This window comes from Mandrillus leucophaeus, unplaced genomic scaffold (assembly GCF_000951045.1).
Source record: "Mandrillus leucophaeus isolate KB7577 unplaced genomic scaffold, Mleu.le_1.0 Scaffold353, whole genome shotgun sequence".
Classification (NCBI taxonomy): domain Eukaryota; kingdom Metazoa; phylum Chordata; class Mammalia; order Primates; family Cercopithecidae; genus Mandrillus; species Mandrillus leucophaeus.
This window is the reverse complement of record NW_012103732.1, coordinates 1,255,986-1,282,563: the sequence shown is the minus strand read 5'-3', so window position 1 is coordinate 1,282,563 and position 26,578 is coordinate 1,255,986. Positions and strand designations below refer to the sequence as shown.

At 38.3% G+C, this 26,578-nt stretch overlaps 1 protein-coding gene across 1 annotated transcript in view; it reads right to left on the bottom strand.

The window, feature by feature from the left end:
• The window catches only part of ELL2 (elongation factor, RNA polymerase II, 2), a 75,359-nt gene extending 48,781 nt beyond the window's left edge, over positions 1 to 26,578 (bottom strand). Inside the window, exons 1-2 of the mRNA XM_011989428.1 lie at positions 26,470 to 26,578; positions 8,649 to 8,696 (exon numbers count right to left, since the gene is read on the bottom strand). Coding sequence (XP_011844818.1) covers positions 8,649 to 8,696; positions 26,470 to 26,478 — 57 coding nt within the window. The 5' untranslated portion in view covers positions 26,479 to 26,578. The remainder of the gene's footprint in view (positions 1 to 8,648; positions 8,697 to 26,469) is intronic.

Sequence of the window (26,578 nt, the reverse complement as noted above, 5' to 3'; positions counted from 1 at the left end):
ATTTTGTTCTTTAATCACTTGCATATTGCATTCTGAGTTTTATTACCCTAAGCCCCCTAAGAACCTCATCTTTTAAAATTCAACCAACTGCTGCTTTTCATTTCCCTGATCTGTCCTTTCTAGATTGGACTTTTTCCTACGACACTTTACAATGCCGCTGCTCCAAAACATCAAATGCTAACTCAGAAAGGAAAGTAGCCTCTACTCCCACACCCTTGATAACACCAGCAACTCTGCCTGTACCTTCTTTCCACTGGGGAGAGAGATCACAGACGGAGAAAACTTTCTTTCTCCACTGATAGATGACAAAGCAACTCTATCAAGTAGTTGACTAGCAAGATATTAGCTGGTGTCTAGCTCTAGATAACAAGACCTGCCTTCTCTGTTCTCCTTGTCAACTTGTTTTTTAAAACCTTTAATATCCAGTTTTTCTCCTTAGAGTCTTGTCATATTTGAACTCGGCATCTCCAAAAATTTCTTTTATGTTTCTCCAATAATTAGGAAATACAGATTCAAAATGCCTTTTTGGCATCTATTGAAACATGTTCTGGTTTTTCTTATTTAACCCATAAAGATGACAAATTATCTTTAATGATAATGAGAACAAACTTTAACATATTTGTTTCTGCAAAGTAAGTATAGCTTGATCGTTACGAAGTTCAATGTCATAATGAGAACTTGTAAACTCACCATTCAAGAACAAGAATGTGAGCAATAACACATCCACCCATCCTCCTTTCCTTTTCCCTCTGCCTGCCTTTCCCTTTGGGTGTAACCACTGTTCTCATTTTCATAATTGTCATCCCTTTTTTGGTTTTTAATAATTTTATCACATATGTAAACCTACCAATAGATTGTGTGATTATTCCTGTTATTAAACTTTATAAAAACAGCATCATACCATATGTATTCTTCTGCCTGCTTAGAGTTATAAGTTACTGCTTTTCACTGTTGTATACTCTTACACTAAATGAATATATCACACTTAATCTCTATTAGCCCATCATTGTTCTTAATTAGTATGGGCACAATTTAACAAAAGGAGCTTCAAATTCCCTAAATGTTAGTAATTAAAAGTAACAATACTCATGCTTTCAGTATTCATATATAAACCAGTATTCTTTAACAGCTAGGAAAAAAATTACTCTTTAAATAGGGCTTCACATCAGAATTTCATCTGTAAATCAACCTTTTCTTTCTTCTCACGACTAGAGTTCCAGGTATAATTAAACCCAGTAAAATGTCCTTTGGAGTTGCTTTTGAAAATCCTTTAGTTCCAATTCTCCAATGGGAATACCCCCTGGGCAGCTCCATTCTGACAGAATGAGGATTGGAGTGTAACCTGAACACCTCATGGATAACATGTTCCCAACCAAACACACCCCATGTCTCCTTCTCAACCTGCTCTTTCATCTATTTCAGATTTGAATAATGACCTCACCACCTAGCCAAATGCTCAAGTAATAAATACAGAGCCATCCTTATTTCTTCTTCTTCTTGTCCTCCCATATGTAAGGAATTCCATATATAAGGAATGACTAAGTCAAGGCAGCCATTGGAGAAGCATGTTAAAATGCAAATCTGACGACATGACTCCCTGGCTAAAATTTTTTAAATAGTTGATAATCTCCTACCATATTTGATAAGCTATAATAGATTGTGACCCATTGGAAGGTCATGGCATTAATTTAGTGGATTGTGACTAGGATTCTTTTTAAATGAAAGAGAATGGAACAGAAAATATCAGGGTACATTGATGAAGCAAGGGTAAAGACTGTGTTGTGGAACTTTTGTTTCAGTAGTGTGAATGTCTACATCTGTATGTGTAAAGCTATGCTATGTAAAACAGTTTTGCCTTACTGTGAATTATTTGTAAATGTGTTTGAAGGCACTCATTTACCAATGTAGTTTTCTCACATTAGAGAGGTCAGAGGTTACCCAGAAATTGATGGAAGTCATAAGCTTCTTTTGAGAAGAGAATGTATACATATCTATACATATGTATATTCCTCATTCTTATGAGAATGAATCGAGCTATCCTAAGAAAATCTGGGGGAAAAAAAATGTGTTTTAAGTCCAGGTCCCCAAACCTCATCATAGCTCTCCAGGGAAATTTTATAGATAAGCAGCAGTGATCTCCAAGGTGAAATCCTAACTCCTCAAGAAGGTGGGGCTGGGTGGTGGATCACCCCTGTAATCCCAGCACTTTGAAAGGCTGAGGTGGGAGGATCACTTGAGTCCAGGAGTTGGAGACCAGCCTGGGCAATATAGGGAGACCTTGTCTCTTCAAAAAGTTAAAAAATTAGCTGAGTATAGTAATGCATGCCTATAGTCCCAGCTACCCAGTAGGCTGCAGTGAGCTACGATTGAGCCACTGCACTCCAATATAGGTGACAGAGTAAAGGATGGTTAACTTTAAGGGACCACAAAGTATCACAGAACTGGTAAAATACTATTTTCCAAGCTTAAATAAGTAAGTACTACTAAAGTGACACTGCCTGCAATATAAGTAACTCAATTCCACAAGTTCAGTTTTTGGTGGGAAACAAAAAAGCAAAGCCAATTAGTGACAAATTTTATTGACAAACAGATAATGTCAGGAATACAAATGGGCTATTTTACCTTGTCTACACACTGTCTTATCTGTCTATCATGGTGCCTGGTATACATCGTGTACTCACAAATGTTTGCTAAGTGAAGGCAGTAAGCTTCATTCATTGCTAAGAATACAATTTATGGCAATTGTGGTAGCTTCAGATATTAGTTATGGCTCCAGCGGCTGCATTCCAAGGTGATGCAATTTGGTGAAGGACAGAGCAGGGTGAGCACCCCTGTTTGTGCTCATGTTCTGGGGGGCTTCTCTTGCTGTAACTCACAGTGGGGCCTGTGTAAGGGTATGGTCCATGAGTACTTTGAGATAGTTTCCTCAGGCACCATAAACATACAAAGTTACCCTCCTACCCTCTGCTATTCTGAGCTCTTCAAGGGCAAGGGGTGGGCTAGGCTGGGTCCGCTGGTCAATTTACAATAGCTTCAAAGTATGATTCAATTATTGGGTGAGAAAATATGCAGTTTCCAGAGTTCCCCAGGGGCAGCCCATCTCCTGGGTAAAATGAGATATTTAAAAATGTGCACTCCAGCCTGGGTGACACAGCAAGACTCAGTCTCCAAAAAGAAAAAAAAGAAAAAAAAAAGTGTGTGTATGTGTTGTGTGCGTGTATATATAAAAATCAAAAATTTTTAAAAATTAGGTAATTTACTATTTTATTAACACCTTAGTAAATTAACATGTGGCTAAAGAGTTGTAATTCAGCAAAAATATTAGATGGTATCTATGCATGTTAACCACTGTAATATTAAAAAAATTAAAACAGAACTACCATTATAAAGAAATATAATTTTAACATTCTTCTAGTATTAATTACATTCAGAGCTGAGAGTATCAAGGTAGCTGTTAGTCGGCAACATTCAGAGCTGACTGACTAAACACAACCCTTGGCAAAACCAGTAGGCTAGCGAAACCAAAACGTCAAGGGAAAGAAGTCGGAGGGAAGGCATATCATCTAAGACGGAATGGCAGTGCTGGGGATTTATTTTTACCTTTGCTGCGTATTTCAAGCTGATAGTTATCTTTGCTTCCCCAGGAACCAAGTAGGGTAGGGAAGGACAGTCTGCAGGAAGCATTTTCAAGGCGGTTGAAATTGCCTACTAACTTCAAATACTGTATAATTTAGTTTTTCAAACCCAATCTTCTCCACAACCCCCACAAAGTAAAATAAATAATTAACAAAATATCTCTGAAGGCTTTGCTGAGTTTGGGGATTAAAAAAAAAAGAAGAAGAAAAATCCAACCCTCTGTTTAATGACTCTACTGAAAGAGTTTTATGGCACTATTCAAGCCTTTAAAGTTACCAGTTAAATGCCAATTTCATCTTCGGAAGGTCATTGTGCCTTTTTAGAAGGCATACATTTAGAACTTGTTTGGCTGGCTATTCCTTGTTCATTCTGGGAAAAGTGTGTGTGACTCAGTGTTTCACAGGAGATACTGCATGGTACTTATTGAAAATATTTTCTATTTTCAGTCCTCTTCTTAAATTCTTAAAAATGATTTCTAAAAATTAGGCCCGGTATGGTGCTTCAAATCTGTAATCCCAGGTCTTTGGGAAGCCCAGTCAGAAGGATTGCTTGAGGCCAGGAATTTGAGGCCAGCCTGGGCAACACAGTGAGACCCATCTCTACAACAACAAAAACAATTAGCCAGTCATGGCTGTGCATCTATAATCCTAGCTACTTGGGAGGCTGAGGAGGGAGGACTGCTTGAGCCCAGGAGTTCAAGGCAGTAGTAAGCTATGATTGCTCCACTTAACTTCAGCCTGGAGAGCAATACACTGTCTCAAAAAATAATTATTATTTTATTATTTCTAAAAATTACGTTATGTAAAACTATTTTCTAAAGCCTCTGGGATTGCTGAGTCTGAAAGTAAGTAACTAAATTAGAAAGAATTTTAGAACAATATTCTCATAACAAATACTAAGTTAATACCGAGGTCTAGAATCTCATATACTGTGACAAAGTTAGCAGTATTTCTCACTGCCCTGGGGAAATCACTCCCTGGACATGAGTCACTGAGGCCTGAGGCAACTCCACTCTGTACGGCTACTACATGCCAGCAGATGTGGGCATTATTCACTATTGAAAACCTTGCCATTTCAGATTTTATCTCAATTATAACATACCACACACTTACCTTTGTGTGTGTGCACATGCATACACACAGTTCTTAAATAGGTCTTCTGGAATTTTACAAACCTGTTGCCAAGATGTGACATTTTATATCTACTGAAACCCTTGCTTAAAAGGCTATTTCATACCAATGAGAAATACGCCTTGTTCCTGGCAGTCCCCCATTTCCATAGAAGTTCTGAGTGGAGGGTTCTGGATGAATCCTACATTATGAATTATTTTCTAAGTATTAGTCTGTATGTGTTTCTTAAGACTGTGAGTTCTCTGAGGGTGGAGCCCATGCCATGCCCATCCCTGCATCTTTTCACACAAAGTACATAACACTTGGCACTAGTAAATGCTGAAAGGATGTTTGCGCAGTGAGTAAGAAACAAGCAGAACAATAAATTAGCCTATTAGCACATTCATTGATTAGGCTACCTGTTTATAGTTTATTGCTTAGAACAACTACGTTGGTTGATAACTGCATCAGTAACAACTGTTATTACAGTATAGCAGGAAGAACTTCTCCCTAGCAGTGTGAAGACCAAGAGTGTAGTTATGGCACTGCCACTATTAACTGTGTGTCTTTAGACAAGAAACTTTCAACAAGCATGCAAATACAGTTTTGTTTTTAAAAATGTACTGAAACACATCTGTGGAAAATTTTCACCTGTCACATTTTCAGTATCAGATCAGTAGATAGAACCATCTTGATTTTTATAAAGCTTACTTCACAATGTTGCTTTTGGAAACTGGGTGCATTATACTATTACACCCCTCTGAATGTTGTAACTTGAAGATCACAATGCAGTAGCCCATGTGAATCTACCGGCTACCATTTCTGTTTAAATATGCTCGTCTAGAGAGATTTATAATCCTAGTAAATCTTTAGTTATAAGTATCTTAGGTATAGATTAGAACTGTGAGAATTGGTTGATTTACACTCTTCAGAATCAGCAAAGCAATTTTGGATGATTTACTCACCTCCTGATATTCATGAGTTTAGAAATGAGAATCAACTGCTACCATAGATATTTCCTCATTTTTCTGAATCCAGAAAATGCCCTCAATGACCATCTAACTTTCTGAGCACCTTTTTCCATTAAGGAACAGATGTAGAATGAACAGTGAAAGTCACAATTTATATTTTTAATGCAAAAAGGCTGCTGCCCAACTGTGATAATAAAAATCCAGGTAATCAATGACTTTCAGAATTTCTACTCTTTAGCAGCATATTGCTATACTTTAATATTTCAGTCTGCATTTACTTAGAAGAAAACTTCAACCTAAGAGAACATGTTCAGGCACAGAGGCAAATACGCTTAAAAGCTAACCAGTCAAGACCCAAATTCTGGCCTTCTAAAGACATAACTGAGGGAAAAAAATACTTATAATTAGTTAACAAGGAAGAACATAACGATGCAGTGCTTAGCGTGAGTCTCATCAGGGAAACAGAAAATGATTTTAACACTACATGTTCAGTTTTAAAATGATATTTTAAAAATGCGTAGTTATACTTCAAATATGCCTATATATGACAGTATCATGACCGTTAAAGTACCTTTTCAGTCACATTTGATGTAAAAAGACAAATAAAATTTCTCATTAACGAAAAGTACCCTTTGTGGAAAATTTAAATTTAAATCTTTTAATTTAAAGCCCTAAACATATTCCACATAGGAAAAAATCTGTAAGCATACTTCTTCAGAGAGGATTTAAAGCAATAGCAAGGCAACGTTAAATTATCATGGCTCTTGAGAAAAACAGAGGAGCAGTGTACAGAAGACCCTCACATTGGTAGCTCTGCGTCTTCCCTGTGGGCTGTGCCAACCCACTCTCTCCCCAGTAATGACTCTTTGTTTTTACTAAGTCCCAAAGGGTTGGGGAGAGCTCTGCAAAAAGAAGGGGGGAGGGGTGGATGGAATGCAGCTGCAGGCTCTAAAACAATGCTGAGTCCATATATTTTGTTCCCAGTTAGAATAATGAAAAGAGTGGGGGGTTGAGGAGACAGACTTAGAATAAGCAAGGTAGGATCAAACATCCTATAGCTCTCAGTCTATAGTACCTCCACTCCTCATCTATTCTAGCAAATCCAATTACCATTCCCTTGGATTAAAAAGCTTATCTGTTAAAATCCAAACACCCATTAAGATTTAAACCTATCAGTCATTTATATCTAAATTGTTTCCATCAGTGAACTATATCAAGGCAAGGAATAAAGTAGGAAGAGAAAGTGGAGCAGGCAAAGATAAACTGAGGGCACTTGGACACATGGGACAGGAAAGCTGAAGGGAGGAAAGTTTAGAAAAGGTGGTCTAAGGTTTCAAATATAAACTGCCTGCTTTGCAATGCTGCTTAGGGCACAGGGGCAACTAGTATGCTAGAGAAAACCATACTCCCTCCTAGACTGCTAAAAGCTGCAAGGGTCAGAATGGAGAGTTTGGAAGTCTGCACATACTGGTGCTCCATGATTTAGGGTTTCGGCATAACTTGATGCCTCCTTAGAAAACATCCTTTACTTGCGTTTCCCAGCAGAAAAAATTAAGGGAAGTATCAGCCCCAGAACCCTACTGCTCCCAGTAAGAGAAAAGCAGCTCAAACCTTACACTCTTCCTCTAGCCCTCTTCTCCCCAGATAATCCTTTAGTGAAAATTCATGGAGCCCTCCAGGGCTGGTAGAATTAGGCCTGACCCTGGCACATCTCTTCAGATATTATTGATGTCATTAAAATTTGCAGGAAAACTCAAGAAGCCTTAAATAAACACCTGAACTAAGCCCTTGAATAGAAAATCAGCATGTGCTAATGACTACCTACTATAAAGCTATACAACAAAATTCAGAAGAATACTTATTCCAATTAGGATCCCATTCATGACCACTTAGTCACTGAAGAGGAAAAACAGGACTTCATTGTAAAGCTGTCATGTAGAAGCAAAACTCTGACATCCACACAAACATCTCCTTCAAGTAAGCATTACACAACACATTTAGAAGTACTCTTAGTCTGTGTTGAATGATGTAATTAATCTGACTCTTGAACTGTTTTCAAGTTATAAAGGTTAGAAAGACTATTTATTTAAATTGACACTTCCGCATTTTGTGACAACAAAAATTCAGAAGTCTGCAGATTTACAATAATCAAGAATCTTCCTCCCTCAGCTTATGTTTTCTCTATAGCTCTAAAAATCCATTTACAGAAATTACAAATTTCCATATTATAGCTAATATATAGAGGCATATAGAATACATATTAATTTAAATGAGGAAGCAAAAAGAATAATTGAGTCTATTTATTATTATGAAATATTAATAATAATAATTTTAAAGTACTTATTCTATTCCTGTAAACTTTATCATCTATTATAAAGACAAAATTCATAGGTCCATTTTATTAGGCATTATCATTTATTGTGCTTTTAAATGCAGTAATAAAATACACAGAAAACTTTGTTTACTCTGTATATACGAAAAACTCAATTTCTACTTACATATTTCATTTCCTAGTACATACAACTTAAAATTAAGTACACACACAGCAAAATTTTGTTAATAGTAAAAGCAATCACAATCATAACTTGCCTGAAATAAATAATCCCTTATGGATGTTAAGCTGTGATAAAACATACTCACATAATACCTTGATGTACGTTATACTTCAATAAAAAGGTTCAAACATGCAATTATTCATGATATAGATAAAAAACACTGTCAATATCAATAACCATATATGAATTTTTAAAACATAGATTAAGAAAATAAGAGAATTCAAACATCTTAAAGATGTCAGACATTTTCATTTAGTCACAAAGTTCACAGAATGAGTGGCTGATTGTAATAAAAGGGTCAACTGAAAATGGATTTTAAAAGCTGAATAGCGTGCAAGAACATTAGATTTGTTTGTTAAATCAAGAAGAGTACTCACCCCGTGGAGTCCTTGGAACTGAATTGAAGGTCGAAAAGGAATTAAATTCTATTAAAAGAAACAAACAGGTAAACCTTGGTTACTGTGACACAGAACTAAATGTTTAAACTTTAAATCTATATTATTTGGGCCAGGCACAGTGACTCACGCCTCTAATCCCAGCACTTTGGGAGGTTGAAGCAGGAGGATCACTTGAGGCCAGGAGTTCAAGACCAGCCTGGGCAACACAGTGAGACACCCACCCCCAATGTCTATTAAAAAGAAAGAAAGAAAGAAAAAAATATGTATTTGGTCAGTGTCATAATATGTGAAAATCTCTTTTCATTATATACTTTCTTTTGCATGTTACTATATTAAGATACCTTGGATGAACAATATCACACTGTTTACATTTCTCTCTGAACCACACAAACAAAATACAGTTTTTGGCAGTGCAGCTAATCATGTTTTTGAAACTGACCAACATGATTTGGCAAAAAATGGTTAGTATACCAATTCAATTTTACCTTAAAAAAACTGTATTGTTGCATAGTTTCCTGGTATATTTTTAATAGGGGCGGGAAGAGGGAAGAGATAATTGGAGGAACTTTGCAATACTGTAACAGGATGCTAGAAATATAAAATTAAATATTTGAGAATAAACCTGTTTTCCATTTTCTGACATTTTATCAGAGATTTGTTTTTAATAGACAGCCAAACAGGTTACCAGTTCTCTCATATGCTTCTCACCAGGAGAACGTAATTTCTAGATCAATGTTTTTTATTATGAGCTTTTTCTTCTTGATAACTTCAATATTTTATCATAGAGTTGTGCATTTGGAAGAAAAGCTGTTATCGTAAATGTCAGCCATAGTCTTTTGCATGATTTCCTGTATTCATAGTCACCAGCACATTTTTCTGTGGGAAAGCTTTTCCAAATTGCCAACAGAAACCCATGAAGAAATCAGATTTGGGTAATGTTTAATGGTAGTACATCAGCCTGTAAACTACTCACACCTTCATATTCAAATCCAATGTACAAAAACAGTGGTTTCTGGTCTCATCTCTACCCCAAATAAAAATATAGAGGCACTAATAATGTTCCTCACCTCAGCTACAGCACATCACCTACTACTTTCAAATGCTTCCCAAAACTTCTCTGCAGACTTAAAAGTTTACTAATAGGGATTATAATAAATGAAAGAGAAAAAGAAATAAAGATAAGTACTTCTTTAAAAGACAGACCACCTTAATGTAAAATCAAGTGTAACATTAGCTATCTTATTATTATTTATAAAAATGAATAAACAAGTATCTTTTTGGAGAAAACATTATAATGGATACTGTTAATGTTCTATTACCATAAAAGATCATTTAATTTTAGACTTATCAGCAGAATCTAAGTACTACTGAATAACAAATTCATTTATTGGTGTGGGAGAAGTGAACTTTTTAAAAAGGAAAAATAAAAAGGCAGCACCTGAATTTTTAAAACCTAATTTTTTAGTAGATTTTCATTCTAATTCATTGCCTTTTATGAAAATATAAACATACATTAACTTTCTTAAGGGGAAAAACGCCACCCCCTAACTACTTTCCATGGCTAAACTCACTCTTCCTGAAGTAATGAAAACAAGCCCACAGGGGCCTTGGGAGCCCCTCCTCATGTGGAAGAGTAAGGTGGCCCTACAATTGAGATTATACAGGTTCAGGTTCCAGCTTTCACAATATTTCCATCAGCCCTGCTTTCTGAATGTCCCTCCAAATCAGAAGCACTGAATATAACCTCAGAGGCTCATTACACTTCCCTCCTTGAATCCTGGCAACTCAGAGGTTGTCTTCAGCTCGTCATTGAAATTCGAAATTCTCTCTCCATCAAGTTCATTGATTCTTCTTGGTCAGATAAATGCAAACTTCTTCTTAGTTTTCAAATTGCTGATATCCCCACTGGATATTACCTCTTTCTTGCAGTTAGAGATAGCAGTCCTCCCAGTTCTCTGATCACACCTTTCATTCCAAAAGGCAAGTTCCTTTCCTTTTCTTTTTCTAGATCCACTTCATCCTGGAGGCTCACTGCACCTGTTGAGTGATAACTCTGAATCTCTTCTCCATTCCTCAGCTGGCACCTCTCCATAGCCTGCTACTTACTACTGCCGATAGGACATTTTGCATTAGAAACTCACAATGGCAGCAAATCTCAATGACTGGCAAACATGAAACTAATTCCCCCATCCCCAGCCTTCCCAACCAAACCATCATCTCTTTCTTACTTTTCTGGCAAAGGTACTTTTATCCTCTTGGTTCTCCAGGCTCACCACCTTAAAATTAACTTACAGTCTCTTCTCTCCCTGACTTCATATTCTATTAGTCATTTACATACTACATGCCACTAGAATCACAGGATTCCAAATCCAGATGAGGCCTTAGAGAGGTGCCTATCCCCCACAGGACCAGAACCCAAGACTCAATCTCCCTATTTTGCCATGCTGCTTTTCTTCTACTACCTTGTGTTCCACACACATCTGCTAATGGGGTATTTAAGAGTGTGGGGGCCTAATCCCTCATGCCAGAGAGTTCATCTTTTAGTTGGGGAAAATTTGAGAATGATTAAGTACTAGGCTAAGTAGCAGTGGGAAGCGTAGTAAGAATTCTCAAAAAGGAGAGTACAGGTTAGAATAGATAATTGTTTACAGAAAAGGTGGCTCTTAAATCACAGTTTAGAAAAGGTAAGTTCCGAGGAAAGACAATACCCTGAGGAAAAAAGCAAGGAGACAGGAATGGACACTGTATGGTCAGAAGGCAGGTCTGTATGTGTACGCTTCTTTCCCACTTGAAATACAACAGCAAGGATGAGATCCGATCTGCAAATTCCTGCCTAATTTTTCCTTATCCTCAAAATGTGTCTTCATTTTTTAGTTTCTATTTGCTACAGAATAGGGCAATAATTTAAATTTCAGACCTCAGGATGACTCTGTTTAAAAAGTTTATCACTCTGAAATAATCCTGCCCTAATCCCCTCCCTAACCCCTCACTGATGGGTTGTACTCGTCTTTAACTTGATAAACAGTTGGAGGCTCTCTCAATTTTTTGAATAAGAGAGTTGCTCACAGAAGTGTTTTGGGGGAAGGAAGCTCTTTCAGTCATGTGCAAAATAGATGGAGAGAGACAGATCAGGGCAGGGCAGGGCTGGAGAAGTGAGCTAGTGCACAGTTCCGGGGGATGCTTAGAAATACCCTGGAAGTGGTAAAAAAGGCCTAAATTAGTATGACTGCATCTGCAGCTAACTGGGGATGGTGGACACAGCAGGCATTCCCCAGGAAAAATGGTAAGATATGCTGAAAGCTTGAACATCAAACACCAAAGAAAGATGATGCCAACGTGGCTCCAGGGCTCCCAGTCACCAACTCTGGCCACTCTGCCCCAAACTCCCTCAAATTAAGTTCTTAGTCTCCATTTGGAAAGCAAGACCCTTATCACCTCACAACTAGATAATGGCTTTCTCCCTTCCTTGAAGTCCTTCCAAATTGTTCAAATAGCCGGCAGAACCTCTCTCATATACCACTGTCGGCCCACAGTAGTTCTTATCACTGTCTGTCAAAACAAAGCCAACTACTAAATAGAAAACACATCCGCTATCAACCAAGATCAACCAGAATCAACCAAGTTCATCTTCCATTTCCTCCCAACAATAGCTGAGCTATGTTAACCTTTGTTTGTTTGTTTTGCAAAGACTTTCCTCTCTAACTCTTTCATGTTCTTCCAACCTGGCATAAATTCCCAAGATCTACTTTGCCAATCCATACTTATTGCTTACTTAACATTCAAGCTCAAAATTAATTTCCTCAGTGAGACCTTCCTTTGGATAAACCAGGAGTCAAAGACTCAATGTTTCAATGTCTTCAAAGACCCAAAGGTCTTTGGAACAGATGGATGTAGGGCAACAAGGAGTGGTAAGTACCTGGAAAGTGAATGCCCAAAGGAAAAATATCCAAATTAAAAAATGTTAAACCTGTTTCTAGCCAAACAAAACTCTGGTGCCACCATTTTGCTAACTTGGAACTATGTAACTATGAGTTAAATCTCATTAGCTGTTTGTCCAGATGCCAGCATCTACTGTTCCACTACATTGGGTATATTTTTTCATAGGTTGTCTTACTCCTGATTGTTATGACACAGGAGTCTTAGGCATATGTAACTTACAAGTATTATGTGCTCAGCTAAACAAGAAAAAAAGTATTGTAAAATCATTTTGTATATGTTCTCTTTATATATGAAGTATACCACTATACACATTGTACACATATGCAGATTACTATTCAGGGTTGTACAGATAAGACAATATGTACTGTTCTTCATAACAATTTAGAAACTTGCAAGAATAATTTTGACTATATACAATTTTTTTCCTCATGCCCTGAATTTAGAACTTGACTTCTTGACATGTTTATAGTTCTACCTATAGAGCTTGACTCCTCAACAAGAATAATTTTTATTTACCTAGTTTTCTAATGTATGGCACAGAGCATTTTATATCCGTTGTCTCAAGTGAGCCTCCTAAAACCAGCTCTGGGTGGTAGGAAAGCATCATTATTCCCCATTTCAGAGACAGAATAAATAATGAGTCTCTAAAAGGTAAAGTACATCACTCAGGATCACAGACCTGGTGATTAGCAGAGTTGGGCCTTAAATCCAGTCCTCTGAATGCCAAATACAGTACTCTTTCTTTCTCTTGCCTCTGAAATGTGTTACCCCCTTGTGCTAAACATTTAAAAGACCTTAAATGTTCACTCAGTTCTTTTGGCATTTTGTTTCCAAGGAAAATGAATTTCATAAAGTAATTAAAATTTCCAAAAAAACTAAAGTAAAATTTAGTTCAGTTTCTGATTAAAAACTGAAAAAAAATAGTTTTTTTTTCCTTTAAGGATGATGTATAGTGAAAGAACATACATAAATATTTGTTACCATTTTATTTAATATATAATAAAACCCTCACTTATGGAAGAGTTATATGTACTTATCCAAACAAGCTCATTGTCACTCAGAAATTCTTTTAAGATATCTAGCAATCTAGAAAAATACTTAAAACAACCTCAAATGCTTTACTGATTTTAATCCCAATTTTAGAAAAGAACATGTTAACTAGGCTACAGCTCTTGAATGTTTTTAAAAAATGCCACAGGAAGAAACAAAACTCTACACCACTTATTTTGCATCTGATCACTCATTGTGTTATTAAGAGAGACACCAGGAAAAAGTTTAGAAGTCAATAGCATTATAAGCAAATGTCTAAAGCATATTAGTTTTTTATCCAAAAATTTTTTTAGCCTAAGTGTAATCGTATAAACATGACTTCAACTCACTGTATCTTTAAACATTTGCTGAATACATTCCCATTAGAAATGAGTTTCAGGTAAGGCTTCAACTTTTGCTTTAATTAAATATTTTCACCAAGTAGCTCTTCTGAAAATCAAGTTACTTTAGGGCTTAAGGGAATAGTATTTGAGCTATAAGTAAGAGAGTGATCTGGTATCTATTTCCAACCAAGAACACAAAGGCAGATTGTCATTGGCTAGGGAAACTTCTTCAACAACAGGATTTATCAACAATCCTGACAAAAGTGATGGTTTGCAGTCAAAAGATTCTGTCAAATTTTAGTACTTTCACTGCTCTTAGAGCTCCTTGAATTTATGCTCTATACCTCTTATGAAATGTTGGGCATTCCTAAGCACAGAATAGTAGTACAGACAATGCTAAAATGCTCTTAAGTTTGGTTATACTCTTGACATCTGCATTTACAAGCCAATGCTACTGCAACAAGAATTGCTCTATGACCAAAGAGATCTATGCACACTTATTTCCAGGGGCTGACTATTCCTCACAATATATCAGAACTATAAAAGTAATATATAATTTACTGAGTCATTTTCCTAGGAAATATTAATTTTCCTAATATTAATTCTGACATGATTTCTTTGGGATGGGAGAAGAGCACAGCTGCTTTTTGGAGTTGAATAAAAAAGTTACTTATCCTATAAAGGTAGTTTATAACCATCTCTTGATTGTATACATATTGCTTATCCATGTATACAAATTAAATGTGTGGTTACCTTTCCCTTATCAACAACCGTCAGTTTTACAAATAAACAAACAAGAAATAGCATTCTGGGTCTAGAAAATAACAATATTCCTAAAAAATATTATAGAGATCTTTCCAACTTTATTCTCTACGGTTAGAGATGTTTTTGATATACCTTTAGTTTCCCTTTTGAACCCATCATGGAACTTTGAGTTAACTAAAGGTTAACTCTTGAGAATTCTTAAATTATTTGAAATCAATCAGCAAGTATTTATTAAATACTTGGTATCTACCTTTGTATCTAAGCTGCATTATAAGCCATGATAAAGATACCACAAAAAAAAAAAAAATTCAATGCCAAATATAATTTTGGAACTTTGCTCAAAACAAAAAAACTTTCTATAAATGGTAATGGTTTAAGTGAGTCCTTAAAGTGGATTGTTTAAACAAACAGTTATAGCTAACCAGTTACTATCTGAGTGTTTACAATGTGTCAGGCACTATCCATTTCTACTACCACCTCTGGGAATTCTCAGAAGCACCCTTGTGGGGTAGATATTATTCTTCTCATTTCTCACGTAAGTCCTGTGAATTACTGAAGGCTACACAGCTAATAAGTGACCTGGGGCTCAGAACTGTGCTCCTATTCAGGATTTTATATAGTTAGTCTTTCCTGTCCCCCTCCAACAATAGTAATATGAAATTTGAAACTGAAAGCCAGATAATTAAGAATCACTTTTTTGGTTTTGCACTATGGCAGAAGGAAAATATCACACAATTTGGGAACTTGTTTTTACTTGCAAAGTAAATAAGTGGACACACTTTTCCCTGGGATGCAACTTGGATAAAATAGATCATCTTTCTTTCTCTCTATACTATTTAAGAACTGGTAGTAATGATTCTTTTGTTCAAGAGTCACTTTTTTCTTTGTTCTTTAGGACATCATCTGATAGAGAACCCAAAGAAGACTATCTAATAATTATATTGTAACCACTGTAATAAAAAAATATCTAGGCAAAGAGAGAGGAGGAAGAAAGAAAATTGGAGTTAAAAGTAGAAAATAGCACATGACATCAGCTGATCCTGAAGAAATAAAATACACTCAGCTCTTATTAAAAGCCAATAACATGCTTAGAATAATACATGATATGAAATTTAGAAATAATCCAAAACTACTTTAAAAAAAGGTATCTTCTTCTTTGCCTCAAACCTTTTATTAGATGCCAAAAAGAAAGTCATTAAGCTTCACAAACCAATCTAGTATTTTGCCCTGTGAGTCAATGTTACCCTAGATTCAAAAGAAATTCCTTTTCTACAGATTTGGAAGAACCAGATTAAAGAACATATGAAGTAAAGAATAATTTCTTTCTAGCCACTACAGCATGGAAAGAGTGAAATATAAGGGATTACCAAAACCAACATCTATTTAGCACAATCCCTGTTTTGAAAGATAGCTTCTAGAAAACGGTGGTTATCTGATACATGCCAAACTTTATATATATATATATATATAATCTTCATATATATATGGTTATCTTAAATTTTAGGATTTCAAATAACTCTTGAACATGGAAGGCAAAAATCTAAACTAAACAACCAGCCAAAAAGTTAGTTACTGTGAACCGGCCTTTAAATCAACAACACTTGGCCAGGCATGGTGGCTCACACCTGTAATCCCAGCACTTTGGGAGGCTGAGGCAGACGGATCATGAGGTCAGGAGACCGAGACTATCCTGGCTAACACGGTGAAACCCCATTTCTACTAAAAATACAAAAAATTAGCCAGGGGCGATGGTGGGCGCCTGTAGCCCCAGCTACTTTGGAGGCTGAGGCAGAAGAATGGCATGAACCCGGGAGGTGGAGCTTGCAGTGAGCCGAGATCGTGCCACTGCACTCCAGCCTGGGCGACAGAGCGAGACTCTGTCTCAAAAATTAAATCAATCAATCAATCAATCAATCAATCAACACTTGAAGCATAGTATCCCACCATTTTTTCCCCAGATTTAATGTGGGCTTTATAATTGTATAATTAGCTTATATGTCAAATCTGACTGTAAATGCAAATAAAGATTTGTTTCCTGGGATCATGATCTCTAAAGCAGAAGTATAAGGAGAAGTGGTAAAATAAGCTTAGACTGGAAGACGGAGTTTTTTTTTTTTTAAACTAGAAATTAATAAAATGTGGCATCTAAAACATTTTTTACAAAGGGAACCATTAGGGGGCTTGAAACTGGGAGACTACTTGATCATACTTAATGTTCTGAAAAGATCACTCTAGCTGCTGTGGATCATGGGGGAAGGGTAGAAACTTGAAGGCCACCTCAAAGTTCATGGCAGTGATCCTGAGGAGAGATGATGGTAACTGGGACTGGAATAGCAGCAATGGCTGGGGTTAGATTCAGGATATTTTGAAGGTTGACAGTACTTGCTGATAGATCAAATATGTCAAGAAAACAGGAGACAAATCAAGGGTTGCTAGTCAATTTCTAGGCAATTGATAGAGAGTTCTGCCACTTACTGAGATAGGGAACACTTAGGTAGATAGAGATTTGAGGAGTAAAATAATGAGTTATTTTTAGAAACAGTGAAGATATGAAAACAACCTAAATGCCCATCAACGGTAGGCTGGATTAAGAAAAGGTGGTACATATATACATGGAATACAACACAGCAATGAAAAAGAATGAGATCATGTCATTTGCAGCAACATAGACGGAGCTTTAGGCCATTACCCTGAGCAAACTAACACAGGAACAAAAAAATACCACATGTTTGCATTAATAAGTGAGAGCTAAACATTGAGCACGCATAGACATAAAGAGGGGAAAAACAGACACTAGGGGCCTACCTTGAGGGTGGAGGGTGGAAGAAGGGTGAGGATCAAAAAAACTACCTACTGGGTACTATGCTTATTACCTGGGTGATGAAATAATCTGTACACCAAACCCCCATGATATGCAATTTACCTACATAACAAACCTGTACATGTACCCTGAACCTAAAATAACAGTTAAAAAAAAAATCTTACTTGATCCCTCATGGATTCTCACATCAACAAAGGAGAGGATCCTTTATAATAACAAAATCAGGTAACACTTTTATAATTTCCTTTATGTCTGTACTTATTGAAATAGTTGATTGTCAGAGGATAGTTTTCTCCTTGCAATGATTAGCCATACCCTTGAGAAAAACTCCTACAAGGGTATAAAACACAGTTTGGATATGTAAGATTTGAGATGTCTATTAAACTTTGATGAGGCAGTGTATTGGAAATCAGTACTTGGAGCTGGAGAAAAGAATAGATCTGGAGATAAATATTTGGGAGTCATTAACATATAGATGACACTTAAATTCAAAGGACTAAATGAACTCACCTAGGGAGACTGAACAGATAAAGAGAAGAGAGACAGAGCTCCAACATTCAGAGGCCAGCCAAACAGAGGAAAGCAGGCAAAGGAGAATGAGAAAGAATGGGCAGAGAGGTAGGAGGAAAATCAGGAATGTGTTTCTAACAGGAAGAAGTGGTCAAGAGAATGGAATACCGCTGAGGTCTGGTAAGATGGAAACAAAGAGATGACCACTGGACTTTAACAGGGACTTTGTCAGGTATAACCTCACGGGTGTGGTGGAAACAATGGGCTGAGCAGAGGATGGCAGGTAAAGAAGACATCTCCTTGAACACAAACTTTATAGCGTTTATTTTTTCACATTTGCCTGCTTCTACTAAAATGACAAGCACTTTCTTGGCAGGGACCATTCATGACTTATTCAGCTTTATATCTCCAATGCCTAGTTCTATCCCTGGCAAATGTCAGAAGATAAATACACGTTTGCTGAATGAACAAACGAATATGTGGTAGTTTAACTCTTCTACCTCTTAATTTTTTATTAAAGAAAAAACATCTTAAGATACCCAGCTGAGTTTTTATTACATGGACACCTTTTCTGGTTCTTGAGGCATCATAGTTTCTAATAATGGAGCCAAAAGCAATGATATTAAATGTTATCTTAAAATATGCTAATACTTAAGTTTCTAGTTAAGCATATTTAAGTATTAAAAAGTATCTGTGAATCTTATAAGAAAGTTCAAGCCTGGCTACACCCTTGAATAAGTTCACTGTTGAGTGAAAAAGTCTTCCAGACTAGGTTATCTCCCTGAATCAAGAACCAAGCGCTCACAGTAGTCCATTCCATTACAATGTGTATGTATAGCAAAAGTTCTAGCACTCATGATTCCTTTGTTTTGTTTTTCATAAGGAACTACCAACAAAAAAGAAATAAAGGAATCAAAACACCAAAACAGAAATAGAGGTAATGTGAGGTAACTGAAAGTACTCCTTCAAGGCCTTTAGGAATTATGTTATTTCAAAATAAAACTTGAAATGTAAATCCAGGCACATTAGATAGAGTTACTTACGTTTCATTAATCAATAGGGACAGAAACCACAGAAGATCTGATTTCCATGTTAAAATAAAATTACATTTCATATTATCGTGCCTTAAGCACAATTTATAGAGGTTATTCAATAAAGAAAGTCTATAGAAATACAAACAAAATTTAAAATGCCCTGCTCAAAACCAAATTTTTTCCCAAAGAATTTCAACTTTCTTCAAAACATCAACAATCTCCAAAATTTCCATCCAAATAAAACAGTTTATATAAGACATATTAAGCAACACAGCACTGTTTTATATATCTGTCTGCCTCAAACTCCTGAATAGACTTCTCAAATATAAAACATCTAATCAAACCCAAGTCTCCTCATTATAAATTAAAAGGCTGAGTGAATGTTCACCAAAATGGCACTCACATCTTTATCTCCCCTACCCCCAACTCCACTCTCCCATCTGCTTCCAATTTCCCTTTTTCTATCAGGGGTACTCCTCCTAGTGCCAATGGCTAGAAATCGCAATTCAATTCTGCTTCTAAAATTTTTTTTTTTTTTTTTTTTGAGACGGAGTCTGGCTCTGTCGCCCAGGCTGGAGTGCAGTGGCGCGATCTTGGCTCACTGCAAGCTCCGCCTCCCGGGTTTACGCCATTCTCCTGCCTCAGCCTCTCGAGTTGCTAGGACTACAGGCGCCCGCCACCACGCCCGGCTACCTTTTTTTTTGGTTTTTTAGTAGAGACAGGGTTTCACTGTGTTAGCCAGGATGGTCTCGATCTCCTGACCTCGTGTTTTGTCCGCCTCGGCCTCCCAAAGTGCTGGGATTACAAGCATGAGCCACCGCGCCCGGCCAATACCTTGTTAAATTCTATAGACTCTATTCATCTCCTGCATCTCCCATCAACACCCTAGGGCGGATTCCAGTCATCTCTGGCCTGTACCACAAACTTCTTCCTAACTTGTCTATCTCCTTCCAGATTCACATTATAGTCATCCTGCACACGAGGGCCAGAATAATTCTAAAACACAGATCAAATTACCTTATGTTTCTACTCAGTGTTCACAGAATAAAATCCAAACTTCTTAGTAAGGTAATGAATCTGCTCTGACCTACTTTTTCTCTCTTAAACTTAACTACATTTTTCTCCTGACCGCCATGTTAAGCAGAACAGGGTCTTTATGGCAATTCTTGGAGCTTGCCCTAGCTACCACTCTTCTTTGCTTACCTATGCCATTGTTTCTGCTGGAGATGTGGTCCTCATCCAGTTTCTGTCTGCTAAAATCTTGCTAAAATCCTTTAAGATCCAAGGATTTTAGACCAGTAACATATAGGATCCCCGCAAAGAAAAGAAACTCATCCCATTTGTTCAACAATCTAGTTACTATGAAACCAGTAGCCAAATGCCCTTACTGTAGAGGTCAATTCGAGGTGATAATTTTATCCACGAATCTTCAAGGAGTTTATAGCTTAATTAATAAAATTCTCTTTTCTTATATCCTGCATTAAATCATGCAAATGCCAGCTTTGGTCTTTGCTGGCAAAGTATTAATGGAAACTCTTAAACCAGTTATTCTTGAAGATTCAACATAGCTCTCAAGAGCCATAATACTGCCACAGAAAGAAATAGGAAAGAAGGAAAGAAGGAAGGAGATAAAAAATAAAAGACAGAGACAGAAATCCTTGCTAGTAACCTGACCCAAGTTATGCCGTGTTTTCCAGCTTTAATTGGCTCTAAATACATGGACATTAATTTATTATATTCTACCCCAGAACTGCAGGAGATTTGTGCATAAGTCATAGGAAATTCTGTATGGAGCTGCGGTATGCAGGACAGTCAGATAATTGGGTTATATACGTGTTGTTTTCTTTATTATAAAACTTAGTTCATCTTCAATGTAGGATGGCCATAATATCACATTTTAGGGACATTTTCTCAAACAATCCAAAATACATTTGGCCCAATCTAGCAAATGGTGGGCTGGATCTAGTGCCAGACTCCTGAGCTTCTCTGTTGCAGAGAAAAGGGTCATCACGAATTGTTAAAAGTGACCTAGCCTTGGTTCAGCTGAAATTCTCATTTTCCTCTCTCTGCTGGCTTTATCACCAATTACCTAATAAGCCTTATGAGCACAGCTTCTGTAATTTTTCACAAGTGCAAATGGAGCAAATGGAAAGGCTGAATCTGGTGATTGTCCTTGGTAAGCTTTTCTGTAAGTCATTCCAAGAATTCTACGCCCCTTTCCTTTTAAATTCTTTTCTTGAACATGTTCCAATCCTTCACATATGTTCTTTCTTTCTCTTCCCAATTCGGGTGCCAAGCTTCCCTGTCTATCTTTTTAGGCAATCTGGCTACTACTTTTCTCAGGGAGGAACACCCTCCTTTGCACTGAGCAACTGGGCATTTGAATAAACTTTCCAAACACTGAAGGATGGGGCACAAACTTGACTTCACTTGATAAAAAGCATTTTAAAATGAAGCACAGACTGAAAATGGGTCTAAGTTAAAAGTCAGTAGGATTAATTCATTTAAATTAAACTTGGCTACATTTTAAAAGTGGAGCAAATAGAATCTGCTAAAGCACACCTCACTGTTTTACTTAATAAACATGTCCAACAGTGGTGGCAGTGCTGTGCTGGCAGGTCTGGATGCTCAAGTGGTGGCTTAAGAACAATCTTCTGTATTTATAAGGCAGATTATTGAAAACACACACAGAATATGGGCAGGCAGAAAAAGAAAGAGAAAACAGCAGAGTATGAGTCTTTTCTGTGTCTTAAACTATAATGAATCAAATGCTAAAAAGTTCACCTGGTAGAAGAAAAGGATAAGGCGAGGAAGTCACTTACCCTCTGACCTGTGGACTCAGTGATTTAACAAAAGGTCAAGTAACACACTGAAGGGAGCTACTATGAAGGACAATAATTTTGGAGGCTTAAATAAGAACTTATGCTTTGTAAATAGCATCTAAAATTATGAAAAATTCAATGGCAATATATATGTACAAATTTTAAAAACATTATCACTTTCCTAGAAGACACTAACAAAGGCAGAAAAATGTATTTCAATTCAATGGACTTGACAAGAGAAACGTGTTAGCAGAATCCCACTTAAAGGCATCTGCTTTCTGATCTTCAGGGAGAGAGCAGGAGCAGCCCCTGCCCCCAAACACAACTATGCTAGACTTTTTATGTAATAGTTCAGTAAACATGGTAATGGTATTTGAGCCACCACCTTTGAAACTTTGAGTAAACATTTTTTAAAAACTAAATTGACAGGCTCAGCAATAACAAAATCTGAAAATAATGCTTTGATAAAGTTTTTGTTATAAAAATAAATTACTCAAACTTCAAAATAAAGCCAGCTGCATTACTGAGGAACTTTGCTAAAATGTATTTTTAAATGTCGGATTTTAATTTTAAATATAGTTTTCCATTTGGGAGAAATATGTAATTACAATAATATATGCTCATTTAAAATATGTAGAGCTTATGTAGACCACACAATCACAGATAACAATTTAAAATGACTATAAAGTTGTAATTTGTGATTTTATTTATTTAGCAACTTTTCTCCTCATTCAAATGAATCTACATTTTAAAAGGTTAATATTGTAGATATCTGTATTATCATCTCTAAACTTTTCTGCTAATCATGAAAATAACTTTCCAGTTAACATGATACTGGAATCAACTTGAAGCCATTTCTGTATTCAACGTGAGTGGGAAAACAACTTTTAGAAGATATTTACTCCAACTATAACTTTCATTGCTGGACTCACAATGCCCCTCTGACTGTTTAGAAAGGTTCCCAAGATCACTTCTCTAAAAATAGGAAACCTGAATAATGAAGGTCAAGTAGGATTATGTGTCTTTTGAAACAGTGAGGAATTGTAATTTGAAAAAAAAACAAGATTTCAGAATTTTCATCAAATATTCTGTTTCCATGAACCCTAAGAACTCTGTAAATTTGCTCAATTATATCTAAAAAAGTTCTCTGTTCTGCCTAAATCATAACCCTAAAACTTTTAAATTCACTTCTTTGAAGCCATAATTTGAACCCTTACATCAAAGTGGGTTAATTTAGAAGAGTAACTCCAATAGACAAAATAATTTGGACAAAAAAAGAATTCTCTGATGCTTAATTTAGCAAATTAACCTGTTGAAATTTCTGGCTCTTAGTCATTAGAAGAGAAGGCGTAATAAGAGTCATCACTTTACATAGGCCAGAGCTGCTTCGAGGCTACCTGTCATCAAGTACCCTCCTATATGAATACATGAATGGTGGGGGACAGTTTTATATGAGAAATTAAAACCATTTTCCCCAAGAGAGAACAGGTTTGACCACCAGAAAACTCTTCCCAATTAGCCAATCCATGTGAACATGTTCCCAAACAGCGGCTTCAATTTAAAGTCATGAGCCCTATTTCTAATAACGATGGAAAGTGAAAAAGACCAAATTAATATCCTTCCACTGGAGGATAAAAGCTTAGCCAGATGCCTACTGCTAGCAACTGTTACTGTGCCCATAGGAGCGCACTGGTCTGTCTGGGTCAGAAGGAGGGGCACTGAGGACACATATGTGGATGGAGCCTGCAGTAAGTACCAATGGTACATTCAGTCACCAGAAAGGTATCTATCTCATTTTTTTGATTTCTTCCCAGTTTTCATCCAACTGAGGTTGACGATTTCACTCCAATTCCTGCTTGCTTTTCCACACCCCTTAAAAAGTGTTTCCATGGCTAAGCTGACAGTGAAGCCTGAGGACGGGAGCTGGTTAAGAATGGTCAGCTCATGTACCATCCCCCCCACGCCACTGCTTCTACCATCAGTTTTGCAGGAGAAAAGGAATCCTAGGAGCAATACAATCTATCTGGCTCCGTGCTTTAAGGTAGAGAGATCTGGAAAAAGTCTTCTCCCTTTCCCTTTGCTGCCTCTGTAGAGACCAACCAGACCTATAAATGTGTATGGACAGAAATGGAAGAAGTACTAGAAGCAGTCAGAACCAAATAAAGCGACTGACTACTTTGGTACCTCTTAAAAAGTAAAAACTTTTTTTTTTTTTTTTTAAATTAAGAACTAAGTGGTGGGTTGGGAGAGAAAGAATTTTTGATCTTCTGTCTCCTGGAAGCTACTGATATATAAATGCAGGGCTTTTTAGAGCACTGTAAACTTAATTCCAAATATGAAAACACTAGGGTATAGGAAGCAAAAATGAAGGCCATCCAAAGGTAAGAAAACAAAGCACTCCCTTCTGGGGCCCCCAGTGGTCATGCAGATCAGCGGGCACTGGGGGCATCTCTGTCACTTCACTTTCCCTTCCCCAAGTGGACCTCCTCATCTGCCCCCTTTCCCCACAAGTGTACACTGGCAATCTTGCTGTAATCAACTGTACAGTTTGCCTATTGTTTTCCCAAGGTAGCTGGCTGACCTACTGCCCCCCAGAGATGCCTCTTCCCACCCACTGTGTGTCAGTCTTTCTCTGCTCCTCTGGTCTGCTCCTCAATAGGGGCTAGCCGCCTCCTGCTGACTTCTTTCTCTCTGGGCCTCTGGGTTTTCTCTTTACATTCCCTGACCTACCTTCTTCCCACTGCCATTCCTTCCCACGCCCTTCCCTTGGAACAGGCAAGCTTATCTTTCCATCTTGCAAGGCTGAATTTCTCTCCACTGTCTGCTTCTGTCCCCCTGCCTGTGTTTCTGGCTTCCCCCAAATGGGCCTCCCACTCCGTTTGATGCTGGTCTCTTCACTGCAGGTGCACCTATCTAGGAGTAGCTATTGGCCCACGCAGTTTTGTATTTCTTGTATCTCTCCCAGCCATTCTTGAGGTTTTCTCCCGAGATTTCACTGTATGTAGGAAGGTACCTTTCTCCCTGTGCATGCACTCCTCCTTGACGCCCCCTCACCCCACCACACAAAGTCTGTGAGTGTTTTTCACCATATGCTTCTCTGGTTAGTAACACAAGTGTCCTAGCACGTACACTCATGTGTCCACCCAATTCCGTGAGTGCCTTCCTAACAATACACTCACCTCTGAAAGTCTCCACTGCTGTTTACAAATACCCTGTCATGTGAGCTCATTTTCTATCCAAAGCCTGCACAACTAATGCCTTCCTCTGTGCGCACACTTATGTCGGGGTGGGGGTGGGGGGCTCTCTGAAAACATTCCCAGTGAACCAGGGTTCACACCTCTCCTGCCGCTCTGCCTCAGACTCTGACTTCGCTCTGTGTATTTAAAGTGCCTGGCTTTAGTGGGAGCTCAACAGATGTCAATTCTTTTCCCCACTTTTAGCTGAATAACTATGTGAGTCTGTGTCTCGGTGTCCTTCTGCCCCTCTGTGCCTGTTTTATGAGACCGGTTGGAGTGTGTTCCTCAGGATAGAATAGGCTATTTGTAAGATGCCCCGTGGGTTCTATTTCCCTTCCGACTCTCTTCTCCTGTAAAACGTTACAAGTTCCCCCATATGACATAACCCTCCCTCATGCAATGTATCCACTCCGGTCTCCCTCATAGGCACACAGTACTGCGTGTCCATAAACTGCTTCCCCATGCACCCTGGTCACTGCGTCCCTTCTCGGTGCCTCCCTCTCTCTCCCACTTTTTTTCCACCATGAAAGCGTCTGGATTTGTAGTGCAATTACAGTGAACGTGCGCCTATCTGAGCCTCTCTCTGTACTGGAGGGGTGTGTGTGTCCATGGGCTTCTCTCGAAAACGAGGGGTGAGAGGCCCGAGTCTCTGCCCGGGATGCATTGCATCCTCCCCCCACCTTCTGGCTCGTTCCCTGTTTACACGTCCCCGAGTCAGCCCCAGACGCCGGGAGTTTTTTTGGGTACGCAGAGCGTCGGTGAACCTCCATCCTCAGAATCCGATGTCTTACTCCCGGGGAGCGCTAAGTGTGTGTGAGTCCTCAGGTCTCTCCCCGGGACGCCGTGTTGGTTTGTGTCCGCCCCAGGACACGGCGCGTCTCCAGTAACGCGATGCGCCGGTGTCCCGGAGTCCCTGAGAATGCAGGTGTGTCCCCTCCCCCCCGTACGCGAAGCGCCAGTGTCCCTGCTGTTCCAGTGTGCGCCGCCCCCTTACACGGACTGCCTAAGTCCCTATCTCTACGAGTACACCGTGCGCCCCTCACCATGCGCCCGAGTCCCCATCCCTTCGAGCACACAGTGTGTCCCCTGATACGTGAAGCGCATGTGTCCCCAAGTCCCTGGGAATACAAGGTGTGTCCCACCCCCACACGCGGAGCGCCTGTGTCCAGTCTCTGCGGATCCACCGTGCCCATGTAATTAGAAAACGCGGACAGCTGGTGTCCGCGAGTAGTCCCTGGTTCCTTGCCCACACGCTGCTCGCTACTCGCCTTCCCCGCAGAGGGTAGCGTGGTAATCTCACTTCTCTCATCGGGGCCTCTCTCCCTCCCTAGGACCCAACAAGCCAGGAAATTCGCGTGCGCCGTCGGAAAGTCCCGCAGCGGCACGGCAGCCGACCCAGGGCTGCGGCT